This window comes from Elephas maximus, chromosome 1, assembly GCF_024166365.1.
Source record: "Elephas maximus indicus isolate mEleMax1 chromosome 1, mEleMax1 primary haplotype, whole genome shotgun sequence".
Classification (NCBI taxonomy): Eukaryota; Metazoa; Chordata; class Mammalia; order Proboscidea; family Elephantidae; genus Elephas; species Elephas maximus.
This window is the reverse complement of record NC_064819.1, coordinates 223,761,802-223,778,725: the sequence shown is the minus strand read 5'-3', so window position 1 is coordinate 223,778,725 and position 16,924 is coordinate 223,761,802. Positions and strand designations below refer to the sequence as shown.

General features: G+C 39.2%; 1 protein-coding gene across 16 annotated transcripts in view; it reads left to right on the top strand.

Annotated features, from left to right (window-relative positions):
• SYNE1 (spectrin repeat containing nuclear envelope protein 1) overlaps positions 1 to 16,924 on the top strand; it is a 558,323-nt gene that overhangs the window by 447,832 nt on the left and 93,567 nt on the right. For all 16 annotated transcript variants that reach the window (XM_049903961.1, XM_049903971.1, XM_049903893.1 and 13 more), the window contains 6 exons: positions 4,248 to 4,403; positions 8,355 to 8,525; positions 10,524 to 10,657; positions 11,360 to 11,564; positions 14,076 to 14,258; positions 14,858 to 15,004. In XM_049903961.1, the coding sequence (XP_049759918.1) occupies positions 4,248 to 4,403; positions 8,355 to 8,525; positions 10,524 to 10,657; positions 11,360 to 11,564; positions 14,076 to 14,258; positions 14,858 to 15,004 (996 nt within the window). The remainder of the gene's footprint in view (positions 1 to 4,247; positions 4,404 to 8,354; positions 8,526 to 10,523; positions 10,658 to 11,359; positions 11,565 to 14,075; positions 14,259 to 14,857; positions 15,005 to 16,924) is intronic.

Here is a 16,924-nt window from a genome sequence, read left to right as displayed (position 1 = left end):
GGATTTGCTTGAGTATTTCCTTAAGATGTTGTTTAATTTACTTTTCTCTCCTCTGTGCTTCCTGTAAGTTGGAGTAAGCACTAGAGGCTGGCTGGATTCTGGTTCAAATCATGCAGGCGAGGGCTTCTCGGGTGACAGTGTTACTTCCTTTGTGTCACATCAGGACTGCTGGTTTCAGCATTGGCGATGAAGACCGGGGTTCGTGGGGAGCTGCCACGTTCTGAAGGCTTTCCAATACTTAGGAACACGGAATCTTCCCCTAGGCATTCTGGTTCATACAAAAAAAAAAAAAAAAAGAGCATTTAGAGATAATGCTGTGATAAAAATGCTTAAATCAGTAATGCGTAACATGTTGCAGTGGGTAGTAGGTTACAGATTCACTGTGGCCGTTCCCTTGCAGCATTCCCTAAAAACAAAGACCTGACTGTGAGGCAATTCTACAGAAGAGTTTCTTTCCCCAAATCTTGTTTTTATGTTCTAAATTTCAAAAATAAAAACCTTTGGCAATAGTCTCTGCCCAACGCTCATTTTTTCCTTGAGGCAAATGTGAAGAGAGATACACTTAAATGCTTAGCCATAGCTTTTAGGAAGCTTTTAGGGCAGATGTTCCTCATGCTGGCATCCTTAGCTAATGGACTGCAATTTTGAGGGAGCATAAAAATGACAAAGAAAAACATCATATGGAGAAGTACCTGGAAATAAAGAATGCCTCACATCAGAAGATGAGTGTGGAAAAAATTAAAGACCATAAGCACGTATCAACTAGACTCATAGTGTTTCCAATTTTCCAGATGCCGGCCCTATTTCTAGTTTAGGCCAATAAATTCTAAAATCTCCAAATAAGTCCGAGTTTCAGATTTTTACTTGGAAGGATGAGTGCCTAAATTAAAATGTTTCCATTGAAGTGAAAAGATACTTCTAAGTGTTGGCATTTGCAAGATTAGCACTTCCTTGTTACCATGTTGTGATGAACTTTACTATTGAAAGATGGAAATAATACATTAATATCATTTTCCTTTTGTTTTTTTCTTTTCTTTTCTCCCCTATTTTTCCTCTTTCTATTGGTTTTCTTCTCTTTAATGTCCATTTTCTGCCATTTTCCATTTTGTTTCTTTTCATGTGTATATCTTCTATTTAACAAAGGCACACATTCCTATCTGGAAAATATAGCAGAAGCTTGGCCAAGTTTTTCTACATTTAGGACTCAAGTTTTAGTCCACCAGAGAAACAGGTCAGGCAGTGTCAGGAGCTGGAAGTGTGGTTTGTTGCTCTTGTTGGGTGTCGTCGAGTCAATTCCGGCTCATAGCAACCCCATGTGACAGAGTAGAACTGCCGCATAGGGTTTTCTAGGCGCTAATCTTTATGGGAGCAGATCGCCAGGCCTTTCTCCCGTGGAACTACTGGGTGCGTTCAAACCGCCAACCTTTTGGTTAGCAGTCGAGGGCTTACCCATTTGCACCACCAGGGCTCCTTAAGTCTGGTTTAAAGAATTCTATACCAATGCCACGTTTCCCTGGGTGGGCAAATGGTTTGTGCTTGACTACTAACTTAAATGTTGGCAGTTTGAACCCACCTTGCAGTGCTGCGGAAGATAGACCCGGTGATCTGCTTCCATAAAAATGACAGCCAAGAAAACTCCATGAAGCAGTTCTACTCAGTAACACATGGGGTCACCATGAGTTGGAATTGACTCCATGGCCACTTCTTTTTTTTTTTTTTTTGGATAGCAATGCCATTTTGTGATTTCAAATGAAAATTCATTACTTTAAAACAAAGAAAGTAGTCCACACAGTTATTTTAGGGCATCGCATATAAATCACAATAGCACAACTGCCTGAATCTATTTGGCAAGTACCACAAACCTTGATAAAATTTATTGTCATTTTTAAGAAATCATTCCCTTGGACCAAAGTGTGAAATTCGAGCCAGCTTGCTTGAAACAGTGACTGGGTACAAGCTTTATTTTGTTTAAAAAAGTATGAATATTTTCCCAGTCCTTTCAAGATGATTTATTAATTTAAACCAACATAAAAACTGATATGTATGAATTAACCCAAGTTGGTAGTGATTTATTATAACAAAAATGTTAGGTTTGGCTTTTCTTTTCATTGATCAGAAATGGAATCATCTTTTAATTATTATTGAAAGGAAAGGAAAACACACCTTTATTTTGCACAAAATGTGTATTCAACCCTGTTTCCCACCTAGGTTTTGCACTTACGCCAATGTAAATGTGTGAGGCATTTTAGAAATGCGTTTTTTAAAAAATGGATTATTCATTTAATATTTCTCCCTAAATAAAGTTAATATCTATGGATCAGTGAGGATAATTTTAATTTTCAGTGGCTGAATTTTTGACTCCTATTAAAGACGTTATAAAGGTTAGTCATGGTTATTTAATTCTTTAGAGAAGTAAATTGAGAAATCCTTAAATAATGAAGTTAATTATGTTTTCTATATTGAAATAAAGGGCCTGTAACCCCAGTAGTCACCATAGCCCTTCTCTGGTAATTATCAAAGGTGTCAAAATACGGACAGAATTAGAAAGTGGAAATGAGAGAACAACATTAAAAACAAAAAATGATCTCCTTAAGCTAATAAATGCATGCATTTTTAACTGATACATCAAGACAGAAATAACTTCATGATAATTAAGGAGAAAAAATAAATATACCCTGAAGCATAGTAGATTAGCAAATGAATGAATATAATAATACTACTTGACATTTGTCTAGTATTTGACAGGTTAAAAGATATTTCATAGATATTTATCTAATTATTTTATCCCTTTGAGGTAAGCAGAAAATACTACTATCCCTATCTGATAAACGGAGGAGCCTAGTGGCGCAGTAGTTGAGTGCTTGGCTGCTAACCAAAAGGTCAGCAGCTCACACCCACCGGCTGCTCCATGGGAGAAAGACGTGGCAGTCTGCTTCTGTGAAGATTACAACCTTGGAAACCCTATGGGGCAGTTCTGCTCTGTCCTGTAGTGTTGCTATTAGTCAGAGTTGGCTTGATGGCAATGGGTTTTTGGTAAATTTTGATAAATGAGATAGAGAGAAATTAAAAATTTGAACCACAACCAAAAAAGAGGGGGCAGACAAACAGCAGATCCTGAACTCCTGGCCAGCACCCCACTACTAGCAATGCCTGTTGACATGTTATTACCCATATGTAGATTACAAGAAAGGAATGAAAATCTGTTTTACACAATTGAGACATTATCCAAACCTAGAATATTTTGTAATTTTCTCTTTTCTAAACTCCAAGCCTGCAAATCTATTTTAATTCTGGACATTTACTTCTGAATATGGGGATGTAGCCATGCCTTGAAGCAACGCTTGTCACATCATGGGATTTCCATTCTCTCCACACTTTGAGGTTAAGCTAGCACCTTCCCCTGCACTGGCCTGGAAGTCAATAACCTCAGAGGCTTGAGTTCGAATCCCACCTCAGACACTCACCAGCTCTGTGACCCTAGACAGGTCCTGTAATTTGACCATCTACTTATTCATCAGTACATTGTTGATGACAATCTCGGCCTGCCTTGAAATTTTCAAAATCTCAAATGGCATTGAAATATAAGTTAGAATTACGATGTGTGGTTAAGTATGAGCTTCAAATCTCTGCCTGGTATTATTTCTCCTTCTTGAGCAATTCACATGGGCAGTGATAAATGCGCATCCTAAAGAAAATAAGGATTCAATTCATGAGAAAAGCCTATAATCTTTCAGAATCAGAGTATTGTAGGGAACGAAGGCGAATATAAGAGATTATTGATTCAGTCTTCTCATTTTCCTTCTGAAGAAACTGAGACATATAGAAGTTTCTTACCCAAAAGGACCCAGTCTGACAGCAGCAGATTTCAGACACTGGAGCCCAGGATCCCATCATATCCCATTTCTTCCTATGAGCTAGAACTATTTTTTGAATACCAGCATATATGAATTTAGGAATATAAAGCTCCTTGAAAAATATTACATGTTGCCATTTCTTTATCTAGCAAATAATCAAATTTTCCTTTTTTAATTTATGCTAATTTCCCATGGGATAAAAAGACTAATTTTTGCATTTAAGTGTAGGAAGAAGTAACACTCTAAAGACCCGCTTCTGAGAATCATAAACTTTTCGGACTAATAAAAGGTTTTTAGGATATAAGACTATAATGGCTCAAATTTAACATAGCCCAGAGTTCCATAAAAGAACAATTTAAAATGACATTTTTTTGTTTGTTTTTAATCTTTCAGGATCTAGAAGATTTGATTAAAGCAAAGGAAAAAGAAGTAGAGACAATCGAACAGAATGGATTTGCTTTGATTCAGAACAAGAAAGAAGAAGTCTCTGGTGTTGTCAAGTGCACGCTGCAGAAACTCACCGAAACCTGGGCAGATCTAGACCACATGGTAGTATTGCTTGTGCAGAGTGAATGCCAAGGCCACGCTGGCCAGCTTGTCTCCAAATTTTAGGTTTTGGTTTTACTAAAGTAACTAAGTATGTAATGATGAAGTCTGTACATCATCTCTTTAAACTGTTAAGTCTACTTTATTAACCTCTTTTTAAAAAAACTCGAGCTTCTGATGTCTCTTAGAAAGTAAGCTTTATTTTAAACATTACTCTTTTAATAAGCTCATCCATTTCCATGGCTATAAACACCAGCTAACCCCCAAAAAACAAACTCATTGCCGTCAAGTTATTTTGACTCCTAGCGACCCTATAGGACAGAGTAGAACTTCCCTAGGGTTTCCAAGGAGCGGCTGGTAGAGTCGATCTTTTGGTTAGCAGCTGAGCTCTTAACCACTGTGCTACTAGGTTCCATAAATACCGTAAGCGTTCGGCTGCTATCTAAAAGGTTGGCAGTTCAAATCCAACATCTGCTCCTTAGAAGCTCTACTCTGTCCTTTAGGGTCCCTGTGAGTTGGAATCCGCCGGACAGCAGGGTTTTTGTTTTTTTTTCCCCTTAGGCACAAACAATTCTCATTTGTGTGTCTCCAGCCTGGACTTCTTTCTTAAACTCTAGACAGAAACAGAGACACGGGCAGGGACAGAAAGAGAGATCCAACCACTTTTGCTGTTGTTATGTGTCCTTTAGTCAGTTCCTGCTCAGCCACCCTGTGTACAACAGAACAAAATGCTGCCCAGTCTTGAACCATCCTCACAATCGTTGCTATGCTTGAGCCCATTGTTGCAGCTACTGTGTCAGTCCATCTTGTTGAGGGTCCTCTTCTTGTTCACTGACCCTCTACTTCACCAAGCATGATGTCCTTCTCCAAGGACTGGTCCCTCCTGATAATGTGCTCAAAGTATGTGAGATGAAGTCTCGCCATCCAACTCATTAGACCTCTCCATTTGTGTGTCAAAATTCCAAGCCCAAATCTAATGCCCAGTCTTCCCTCACAAACCTTCTGCCTTCTCAGTTAATGACATCTCCTTCCTTCTAGTTGCTTGGGCAGAAAGCCTTGGAGTCATTCTTAACTCTGTTCTTTCTCTCATACTGCACATCCAATCTATCAGCAAAGCTTGTCAGCTCTACTTTCAAATAGATCTAGAATCCAATACCCGTCCCCACCTCTGCAGCTGCCACTCAGGTCTAAGCCACCATCGTCTCTCGCCTTGATTACTTCACTGGCTGCCTATGCAGGCTCCACACCAGAGGTCCTATTAAAATGAAAGTCAGATCATGTCACTCCTCTGCTAACCCTCCCACCCCCACATAGACTCTTGCTTCATTCATAATGAGGCCAAAGCTCGTGATGGCCTGTGAAATCCACATTGTGTGGCCTTCTCAGCCTCTCTGACCTTGCCTGCACTCTCCTGCAGACTCACTTGCTCAGCCACCCTGCTCTCCCCCTGCTCTTGAACACAGCAGGTGTGTCCTGTGTCCCCACTCAGGGACTTTGTACTTGCTGTTCCCTCTGCCTGGAACCCCTCTCCCAAACAGCTGCATAATTTACTCCCTTTCCACAAAGTCTCTGCTTAAATTCACCATCTCACTGAGGACTTTCCTGACCATCTTGTTTTAAATCGCAGCCTCCTCACCCTCACCCTGCTCCCCCAACTCTTCTCTGCTTTGTGTTTATCCATCTTATTTATCAACTTCTTTTTTTTTATATATATAACAGTTAAGCACTCAGCTGCTAACTGAAAGGTTGGCAGCTCAGACCCACCCAGTGGCTCTGTGGGAGAAAGACCTGGCAATCTGCTTCCATAAAGATGACAGCCTAGAAAACCCAATGGGGCAATTGTGCTCTATCATATGGGGTCATTAGGGGTCAGAATTGACTCAATGGCACCCAACAACCACAACCTACTATTTACTGTTTGTTTAAATTTCCTTTACTAAAATGTAAGCTTTATGAAGATATTTGATAAATACTGGTTGAATGAAATACTGAATCCTCCAATAATGAAGATAAATATAACAACAAACAGTACTCTTTGTAATGTGAGATCAACATTCATTTTCAGCACACAACAGCACCTATAAAAAAACAAAATTGCCATCGAGTCGATTTCATCTCATAAAGACCCTACAGGACAGAGAAGAACTGCCCCATAGGGTTTCGTAGGCTGTGATCTCTATGGAAGCAGACTGCCATATTTTTTCTCCCATGGGTTCAAACTACCAACCTTTTGGTTCACACCTGAGCGCTTTAACCACAGCACCACCAGGGCCTCTGCACAACTGCACAGACAGTTATTATCCATATCTCACAGAGACAGAGCTGAGACACAAAGAGTTTAAGTGACTGGGACCAGTGACACACAGCAGATAGCTGCTTACTGTTCACATTCTCTGCTCTAGACTCAGCTTTCCTGTCTATCTTTATTTTACCTTTAACCTGATTTAAAATCTATTTTATTTTGTTTTGTACATTTTTATAAGTCACCACAAAATTTTGGGAACATAATCTACCCTATAATTAAAAAAGGAAGTAGTTCTTTTACAGAAATATCTTGTCATGAAAAACAAACAAAGGAAAAATAGACGATTTAACAGTCCTCCTCTCTCCTTTATTTTCCCGTCTGTTTGCACAGGCTGGGCCCTGCACCTGTGTGCACCTGTAGTCATTGCCTCATTTCTCAGGCAGCACTTTCTTCATCCGTTGGCCCAGCATATAGTCTCTTGGTGGGTTTCAACATTTTTTTCTTTAAGCTGAGAAGAAAAGCAGAGAATGCAGATGCAAATTAACTTCTGTGATCCATTTTCTTCATTATGTCCATACTTATTCCATATTTAATAAATTGCATTTAGATTAGTTGTGACATTCAGCAGTGCCAAAGTAGATGTCTTTCTAAATGATACAGACCAAACTAAAAACTTTTCTGGTACAGAGAAGCATAGGGAAAAAATATTCTTCAATGTTTTATGTAAAGATATTCATTGAGCGTCTGTGTATATGTGTGTATGTGAATACATGTGTGCATGTGTATGTTTGAGGTATGTATATGGCGCCCTGGTGGTACAGTGGTTAAGAACTGAGCTGCTAACAAAAAGGTGGGTATTTTGAATCCACCAGCTGCTTCTTGGAAACCTTATGGGGCAGTTCTACTCTGTCCTATAGGGTCTCTATGTGTTGGAATGGACTTGATGACAATGGTTTTATATGTGTATATGTATGTGTGTATGTATATATGAATATATATACATACACACACTACATATATACCTATGTGTGTGTATATATATGTATTTGTATATATCTCACTTGATTTCCTGACACCAGACTACCTAGCTTTGAATCTACATCTCCTACATTCTAACAGTGTGATCTTGGTTAATTTTCATAACCTCTATGTGTCTCAGTTTCTTTACGCGTCTTAGTTTCTTCATCTGTAAAATAGGGAGCATAATTACACCTACCTCATAAGGTTGTAGAAACCCTGGTGGGGTACTGGTTAAGTGCTACAGCTGTTAACCAAAAGGTTGGCAGTTGGAATCCATCAGGCGCTCCTTGGAAACTCTATGGGGCAGTTCTACTCTGTCCTGTAGGGTCATTATGAGTTGGAATCAACTCGAGGGCAATGGGCTTGGGCTTGGCACCAGGTTGTTGTGAGGACTATGTGAGTATTTACATTTAAAGCACTCATTCAGTGTATTTCCTAAACTGTGATGTTCAACATATTGATCTCTTCACTTAGATGTCCATGAACATGCATCACTTCTTTAAGTATTTGCATTTAGACTAAATGTTTAAATGTGTGAAAGGCGTAAATTTCCAAGTTGCCACGTTTAACTTAGTTTATTCATAATGCCTCGCACCCTGATGAAGTTCTTAAATGTCAATGTGTCCATCACTTGGATAAGTATTCATTTGGACTTTTTTGTGACAGCAAGCTTTTGTCTTTCTCTAAAGGCAGGGCAGTTGAAGATACTGCTGAAGTCAGTGCTGGACCAATGGAGCAATTACAAAGTGGCCTTTGATGAGATCAACAGTTCCCTTATGGAGGCTAGATACTCCCTTGCCCGTTTCCGTCTGCTGACAGGCTCTTTAGAAGCCGTGCAAGTTCAAGTAGACAACCTTCAGGTAAGAAATGAATTTAATACATCCTTCACGTGCTTTTTAATTTGAGAAAAACAAAAAATTAGCAAATGCGAACTCCAGTATATCTGCCAAAATATGACCATATATTGTTTAGATTTAGTTATATTTTCAGTCTTTAAAATTTAGCTCACTTGCTTTGCTACTTAATCCAACTTGGCTTGTGGACACAAAATTTTGGATTAGCTGGTGTGTAACTAAATGACTTTTTAAATTCTATTAAATAAATATATGCATAAATGTATTTTATAAAATGATTTTGTACATGACTCAGCCTCCTTAGTCCGTTGCCACTGCCTTTTATATCTTCCATTTCTCTTTTTATCCTGCTTGTCCAAACATGTTCTAAAGGATTAAAAAGAAAGCAAAGAGAAAAATAGCAAAAGTGGTAAACTTTTAAACTACGAAGTCCTTTTCTTTTCATTCAGCATAATGCCAACGTGCACACAAAATCCTCTTTTTCTAAGACTTAGTCCTTGGTTTCCTCTCTGTCCCTTTTCATTGTACTCATTGAAAATGACATTGCTACTGTTTGTTTTAACCAGAGCACTCTCTCCTAGCTTGGGTCACTGCTCTCAAAGTAGCTGCTGCCTACAAGCTGTCACCCTCACCCCCTGGCTCCTGGTACAGGGCCACTCTCACTGTCGCTGTTCTGTCTTCTTGTCAGTCTATGGGATGGGCAGGACAGGTCTTCAAGGGATGGGATGCCAGCAGAAGCCCAGCATGTACCCTTTTCACACCTGGTAGACTTCCCTGGCTTGGCAGACAAAGTTTATATGTTGTTGGCCTCATTTCCAGACTTCATTAAGAAAGTGTTTTGTTTTGTTGGGTGGGGGGAGAAGGGACGGTGTGAATGAAATGTGTACATAATTTTTCTAAACCTGAAATAGTTGTTAAAGAACTAAGTAAAACTTATTTTGAGAATCGCAAGTTTAAAAATAACATCGTCATTTTGAAGACTTTGAAAATACTTTTTAAGTTAATATATTCTGCATTTAACACCTGCAAGAGCTGTCTCGAGATATGAAAGGATGACGGTTCTTTTTCTTGAATATTTTGATTTGAAGACATTCAGCTGTGGGTGTTAAATTATACAGGAGTTTGGTAGCCAACTTCATCTATCAAGTTTTTCTAAGAACTGAGTCTATCAAACCAGCAATATTTCTAGCAAAACATCTTTCTTCCAATTCCCTCATGGTTGTTGGTAGAAGACCCTGCCCAAGCCTATAGCCTGTCTAATAAACATTCTGTGCAAGGAGGGACACCCAGAGGTGGTACTTAGGGATGCTACTCAGAATGTGTCCCCAAGCCATGGCTTCTTAAGGAGCTTGTGGTAGAAAAACTCTATAGGTATATAGTACAATGTTGTTGTTGGGTGCCATCAAGTTGATTTCAACTCATAGCAAACCCAAGTGACAGAGTCTAACTTCCCCATAGGATATCCTACACTGTAATCTTTACGTTTGGAGATCACCCAGGTCTTTCCCTGTGGAGCTGCCGGGCATGTTCAAACTGCCAACCTTTCAGCTAACAGACGAGCGTTTAACCTTGCGCTTAGCTATTTCGCCACAGCAGAGTAAACCACAGTATGACAGACTGCACACATGCCATGGCCATGCATTTCTACTGGATAATGGGCAAGGACACCCTATGTGAGCTTTTCCAGAAGAATCCCTGATGCCACTATGTTGTTGTTAGTTGCCCTTGAGTCAGCTCCAACTCCTGACAACCTTATATGTAATAGAATGAAACACTGCCCGGTCCTGCACCAGCTAAGAATCTCTTCTTCTACCCGTGAGAACAAAATCATAAAAAGAGAAGACACATTTATATAAAGAAAGCTTATAAAGCACTGGGGCAAAGTCATGTCTGCTTAGCGTATCACGTGTACATATTTATGAAAACATCTCTAAATTACCTTTAAACTTGGTTATTAAAATGTAAATTCTATCATATCATCTGTGGTCCTTTTTCCTTGGGCAGAGTCTTCAAGATGATCTAGAAAAACAGGAACAGAGCTTACAGAAATTTGGCTCCATCACCAACCTACTCTTAAAGGAGTGTCACCCACCTGTGACAGAGACTCTTACCAATACGCTGAAAGAAGTCAATATGAGGTATGGAGTATGCCAATTTTTACATTGTCGTACATAGACATTAAGAGTTTGGCTGCCGACCAAAAGGCCGGCAGTTTAAATCCACCACCAGCCACTCCTTGGAAAACCTATGGGACAGTTCCTCTACATCTGTAGGGTCGCTATGCGTCAGAATTGTCTGGTTTTGGGGTTTTTATGCATTATTTGTACTAAGGCCTTAGTATAAATGATATAATAGAACTTTCAGACGTTACGAATTTGAACTTAATTAGCTCCTATTCTCTTAACGTCTCAATTTTCACAAAGTGAGATTAAACCCATTGCCATCGAGTCGATTCTGACTCATAGCAACCCTATAGGACAGAGTAGAACTGCCCCATGGGGTTTTCAAGGAGCAGCTGGTGGATTTGAACTGCCGCCCTCTTGGTCAGCAGCTGTAGCTCTTAACCACTACACCAAAGTGAGTTTAAGGATAAGTAAATGTAGTGAAGCCATTGAGAAAAAGCTTAGACCTGTTAGGTACCCAAATATTTCCCTCATCCCAGTTATCTACCCTTGAAACAAGATTGTGGCATGTCACTTTTTATTCTATTCTGTAGAAACGAGACATCTCTGCAGTAGTTCCGTGTTCACATAATCCAGAATCATGAAAAATAAAATAGTAAATAACAGCATTTGAGGAGATGTGGTAATCTGTTCATGAGTGTTGGCTGTTGCTTCCAGATGGAATAACTTGCTGGAAGAGATCGCTGAGCAGCTGCACGCCAGCAAGGCACTACTTCAGCTTTGGCAAAGATACAAGGACTACACCAAACAGTGTGCATCTACAGTTCAGCAGCAGGAGGATCAAACCAATGAGCTATTGAAGGCTGCCACCAACAAGGACATCGCTGACGATGAAGTCGCTGCGTGGATTCAAGACTGCAACGTATGTTCAGGAACAACTGTGTTTTTCCAACATGCCATTCTTAGACTTCACACATTTATCAGGCTAGCGGTGATGTGTGTCAGGTTTAGTGTATCTCAGTATGTAAGGCTGTTATCCAATTATCCAGTATGTAAGAAAATTACCCCTCCTCCCCGCAAAAAAGTCTTAAATATCAAAAAGCCTACTAGGTTTCCAGAATACGTTTGTACTTGTATCATATTTAAGAGGTCCCTCCCTATTGCTTCACTTTTAAAGATGATTTGTTTTCCTGTTTTTCCTAATGGAATGCAATCCATGTGAAAGATTGAGGCTATCAGTTTTTACTGAGATGGTCAATATAAAAAATGACCATGGCGGGAATAATTTTATATCTTTTGAGAATCCACTGTTGAAGGCATTGCCCATTTTGGTTCAATGTCTCTTTTTCTACATAATAATTTATTCTAAGAATTTAGTGGTAGAAAGCAACCTTTCTCTCTTGATTTATTGGTATACTTTGTTTTAATAGCTTTTTAATATTTTTCTTTTTCGCTTTGGTGGCCAATAACCTACTTAAGCTTTTCAGAAACAAGTTTTCTCTTGTTTTATCCATCAAGTGGCTCTTATTATTGTCCTTATGTGCCTTTTTACAAGAATATTTTTATAAGCTTTCCCAAACTGGTTCATTAGAATCAGGCAAGTTATACAAATATATTAAATAAAAGTTTAACCTATTTTAATACCTTCACACAAGTAAACAGTTTAAAGCTAGCGTTTAATATTTAAAGTAAATATAATACCTTACTTTTTTTTCCTTCCTCATATTTTATCCTTATAAGATTTGTCATCTGCAATTCTCCTGAGTTGAGATATGCCTGTTTTATAATGCAGAACTCCAAATTATTACTGTAAATGTTTTAGATATCTGTGTCAAGGTCACAAGAGCCCTTTGTCTTTTTCCTTCCACAACAGTCTCTGTTTAGGCATAGCAGGCTCTGTCTTCTCCATCATGTGTGGTTGGGGCACTGGGAACAGGTCACTGTCCAGGTAAAAGAACCTGTCATTTGTTCTCTCTTAGTAGTAGATGGGGAGTCCCTGGGTGATGCAAATGTTAACGTACTCAGCTGCTAACTGAAAGGTTGGAGGTTCGAATCCACCCAGAGGCACCTCAGAAGAAAGACCTGGCAATCTAATTCCCAAAAAATCAGCCATTGAAAACCATATGGAGCACAGTTCTACTCTGATACACAAGGAGGTACCATGGGTCAGAATTGGTAGTAGTAAGTAGAGGCCAGACACAGGAAATTTCCACTGGATTCTATTTTTGAGCATATGAGGTGTCCCAACAAAGTGAAGGCCAAGAAAAAGGTGAGGTACAGCCTACTCTTACCCTCAGCTCACCAAAGCCATCACTGGGTTTCTCCACCCCCACTGAGATTGACAGGTCTGTTGTGACCACTATAATGTGACCACATATACAAAGATATTGATAATAAACTAATTCCTCATGCATATGATAATATTTAATAGAAAAAAAAGTTGAATATAGCACTGTGTTTTCAATTGAATATCAGTTACCTAAAGAGGTAGGGGAAGTGGTACCGAAATATTTCTGGTTACTACTCTACTGGAAATAATGTTCTTTTTTTCCTGTTTATGTATGTTTTTCTGGATTTTCCCAGTGTTTTACAATGAGCTATGTGGCTTTTATTATCAAAATAGTATTAAAATATATGTATATATATACACTTTAAAAATATATATATATTCAAAATAAATTTTATTCTTCTTTTTAGGCTCCCACTGATATACTCATAGCATACCATTCTTTCTCTTCAATGCTTTATCATGGTGTTTAATTCTATTTGTGTGATTAGGTGATTACCACTGATCTGTCTGCTATTTGGTTAGTATCTTACCCTCTGAAAGCACCACAAGAGACAAGGACGGTGCCATTCAATTATGTTCACCACTGATGTCAACTCATGGAAGTTCTGCCATCTAACGATTACACCTTTGGCTTCAATAATTGGGGCAATTTATTCTATATTGAAAGATAACGTAATTTTTGCAGAGCATGCCAAGAGAAAACACATACTGACAAAGGTTTCCTGACATTTTTGCCTTCCCGTGACCGGTTTCTTAGGTGGAAATAAGAAGGTCCATGGGTAAACCAGTGCAGGTCGCTTGGTCTGGTGTTAGAAGGGAGGAAAGAATTCTGAAAGTATAGACTGCTTTCTGTTGAGTTTCACCGAATTTGAGTTTGGAGTCAAGAACCTAAGTTTGAAGCTCTGCAGGCAATCTGTGGTCATTTCAAAGGTCAAGTGGGATTATAGTCAATTCTTGATCATATTTTCTTCAAATGAAGTTTATCTAGTATAGTAATTTGACAAATAAGATTTGAGTCCCTCTAGATGCGTATTTTTTTCTTTTTTTTAGATGCGTGGACCTTTGCTATTTACTGTTTATAATAAAGAGTGCACGTAACATGTTGATTTGTGACAAGTGTTTCCATATTTTCGTCTTCTTCAGGACCTCCTGAAAGGACTAGGGACTGTTAAGGATTCCCTTTTTGTTCTCCATGAGCTGGGAGAGCAGCTGAAGCAACAAGTGGACCCTTCTGCTGCATCAGCCATTCAGTCCGATCAAGTCTCTTTGAGTCAACACTTATCTGCCCTCGAACAAGCTCTTTGCAAACAGCAGACTGTGTTACAGGTACAGAGCTCATACTCACTCAGCGTTAGAAACCAGTGTGCTATAGTCTGGGCATAAACATAGGAAAAGAGTCAGTTTTCATCATGGAGATAATGCTTCCCTCAACACCAAAGAATTAAAAAATAAACAAACTTGGAGATCAGGTTCTTAAAATAACAACTGAAAGTTACAGTGGGGACAAGGGACATGGGAGTCCTGGATTGTTCTCTCCAATGTAATTTAGTCCCTAAACCAACATCTGCTTCCATGGTACTGAGTAAATATGTTCAGTTAGTAAACACTGAGTGGCTTTAATATTAGTATTCATGTTTATATGATTTAAGTTCTTGTTAGAATCAGAATATGTTTCAGACATAATTTGACAGCATATTTAACAAACAACATTAATTGGTTAATTGATTAATGATACACAGAAATAATTCTAAATTTTAGAAAAATTAAAGAGAAGAAAATTTAAATTACTATAGCTTTTTTTTTTTAGGGATGATATCTTGAGAAAGACAATTTGATACAGGAATGTAAAAAATAATTTTAATAGTTACTTGCTCTTTCCCTAGATTTCTAAATACCAATTTTCTTTTTTGAAAAAAAAAAAAAAGGCTGGAGTTCTTGACTATGAAACCTTTGCCAAGAGTTTAGAAGGTTTGGAGGCCTGGGTAGTGGAAGCTGAAGAAATCCTACAAGGGCAGGACCCTAGCCATTCATCTGATCTCTCTACTATCCAGGAAAGGATGGAAGAACTTAAGGTAAATATATTAAAATCTTAATCCCATATTTTCTGTCTTCTATCCTCAAATCTTAAGGAAAGCTCAGAACCCCTGACATAGACCTACTCCTTCTTCTGAGCTCCCAATGACACCTAGAGGAGTGAACTGTATGTTGGCTGTGAGCACAGATGGTTTTCCAGCTCATAAAGAGAGCCTAACCAGGACCAGTCCTAGAAAAGCCCTACACACCTCCTCTAACCCCACCGCTAGTCCCTTCCCGTGCCCCCCATGCCCAGTCAGTCCCCTCCTGAATAGCTCTCGAGCCTGCCATCTGTACCATCATCCTCCCTGATCTATGTTTTGGGGCTCTGCAGCAGCCTTCCAGGGATTTCTTTGCATCCACCCCTTGCCTTCCAATCCATTCTCCCATTAGGTGCCAGAACGATTTTTTTTTTTTAACTTACTTATGAACTATCTCAAACTTTCAGTAAAGAAAATAAAATAACACAGTAGGCATACAAGTGGTAGCGTATTCTTCCCCGCTGAAAACTTTCAGGGGATTCCAGTGCTCTCAGGATAAAAACCAGCATGGCTTATCATGTCTGTCATAATCTGGCTTTCCCCTATCTCCCTAAGGGGCTCATCTTTTCTTTTTCTATTTTATTAAAAAAATACACAACAAGCATTCATCAAATCAGTAATTTCTTCAGGTACAATACAGTGACTTTGATGACATTCTTCACATTGTGTAGCCGTTCTCACCCTTCTTTTCCAATTTGTTCCTCCCCTATTGACATAAACTGATTTCCCCCTAAGCTTCCAATCTAACCTTTCAAGTTGCTGTTGTCCATTTTATCCCATATGGAAAATTCTTTAAAAGAGCACAGTGCTAATGGCAGACATTCTTTACTAGTTAAGCTAGACTGTTGTTCGGTTTAAAGAAGGCTTCAGTGGATATTTTTGGTTTAAGATTTTAAGTTTAAAGATTATCTCAGGACAATAGTTTTAGGACTTTATACAGATTCAGTGGCTCCAGAAAGTCTGGATCCCATGAGAATTGAAATTTCTCTTTCACATTTTTCCCTCGGGCTCATCTTGCTTCACTGTCTCTCCAGTCACTTAGAAGCCATGGTGCTTCCCTGGGGTCGTGCACAAGATGCTCCCCGCTTCCTGGAATTGTTTTCTTCTCTCCCCCCAAAAATACACCTCTGGTGTTTTGTTCTGTGTCACTTTCTCAGAAAAGCCTTCCCTGGCTGCCCGGGTTCAGACTCCCCAGTACACTCACATAGCACTCTTCTTGCTCTGCAATCCTTCATCATGGCATTCAGTTATATTCATGTGATTAAGTGCTTATTATTGTTCTCTATGCTGCTTGCACACACTCACACTCTGAAATCACCATGATAGAGGGACCGTGTAAGGCAATTTTGTTCACTGCTGATGTCTGCCTGTGGAAGTGCTGCCATTAACAGTTACCCTTTCTGCTTTAATAATTAGAAGATTGATTCTGTCTTCAAAGATAATGGGCTATTCGCAGAGCTTGCAAAGAGAAAACACATACTGACAAAGATTGCCTGATATTTTCTCCTTCCTACAGCCAGCTTCCTAGATGAAGATAAGAGTGTCCATGGAAAAACCCAGGACAGGTAGCTTTGTCCTGTGTATGAAGGGAGGAGAGAGATCTGAGAGCATAGACTGGTCCTCTCACCAACTTTGAGATTGGGGTCACAGACCTAAATTTGAAGCCCTTAAGGCAATATGTAGTCATTTCAAAGATAAGTAGGATTGTATTCCATCTAGCAAGAATCCAACAATTCTTATTTACCTAATTTCACCACTTTCTACCCAGATGGCCTTGGGCAATTCAGTTAATTTTTTGTGTCTCTGTAGTGGTTAAATGCTGCGGCTGCTAGCCAAAAGGTTGGCAGTTCAAATCCATGAAGCGCTCCTTGGAAACTC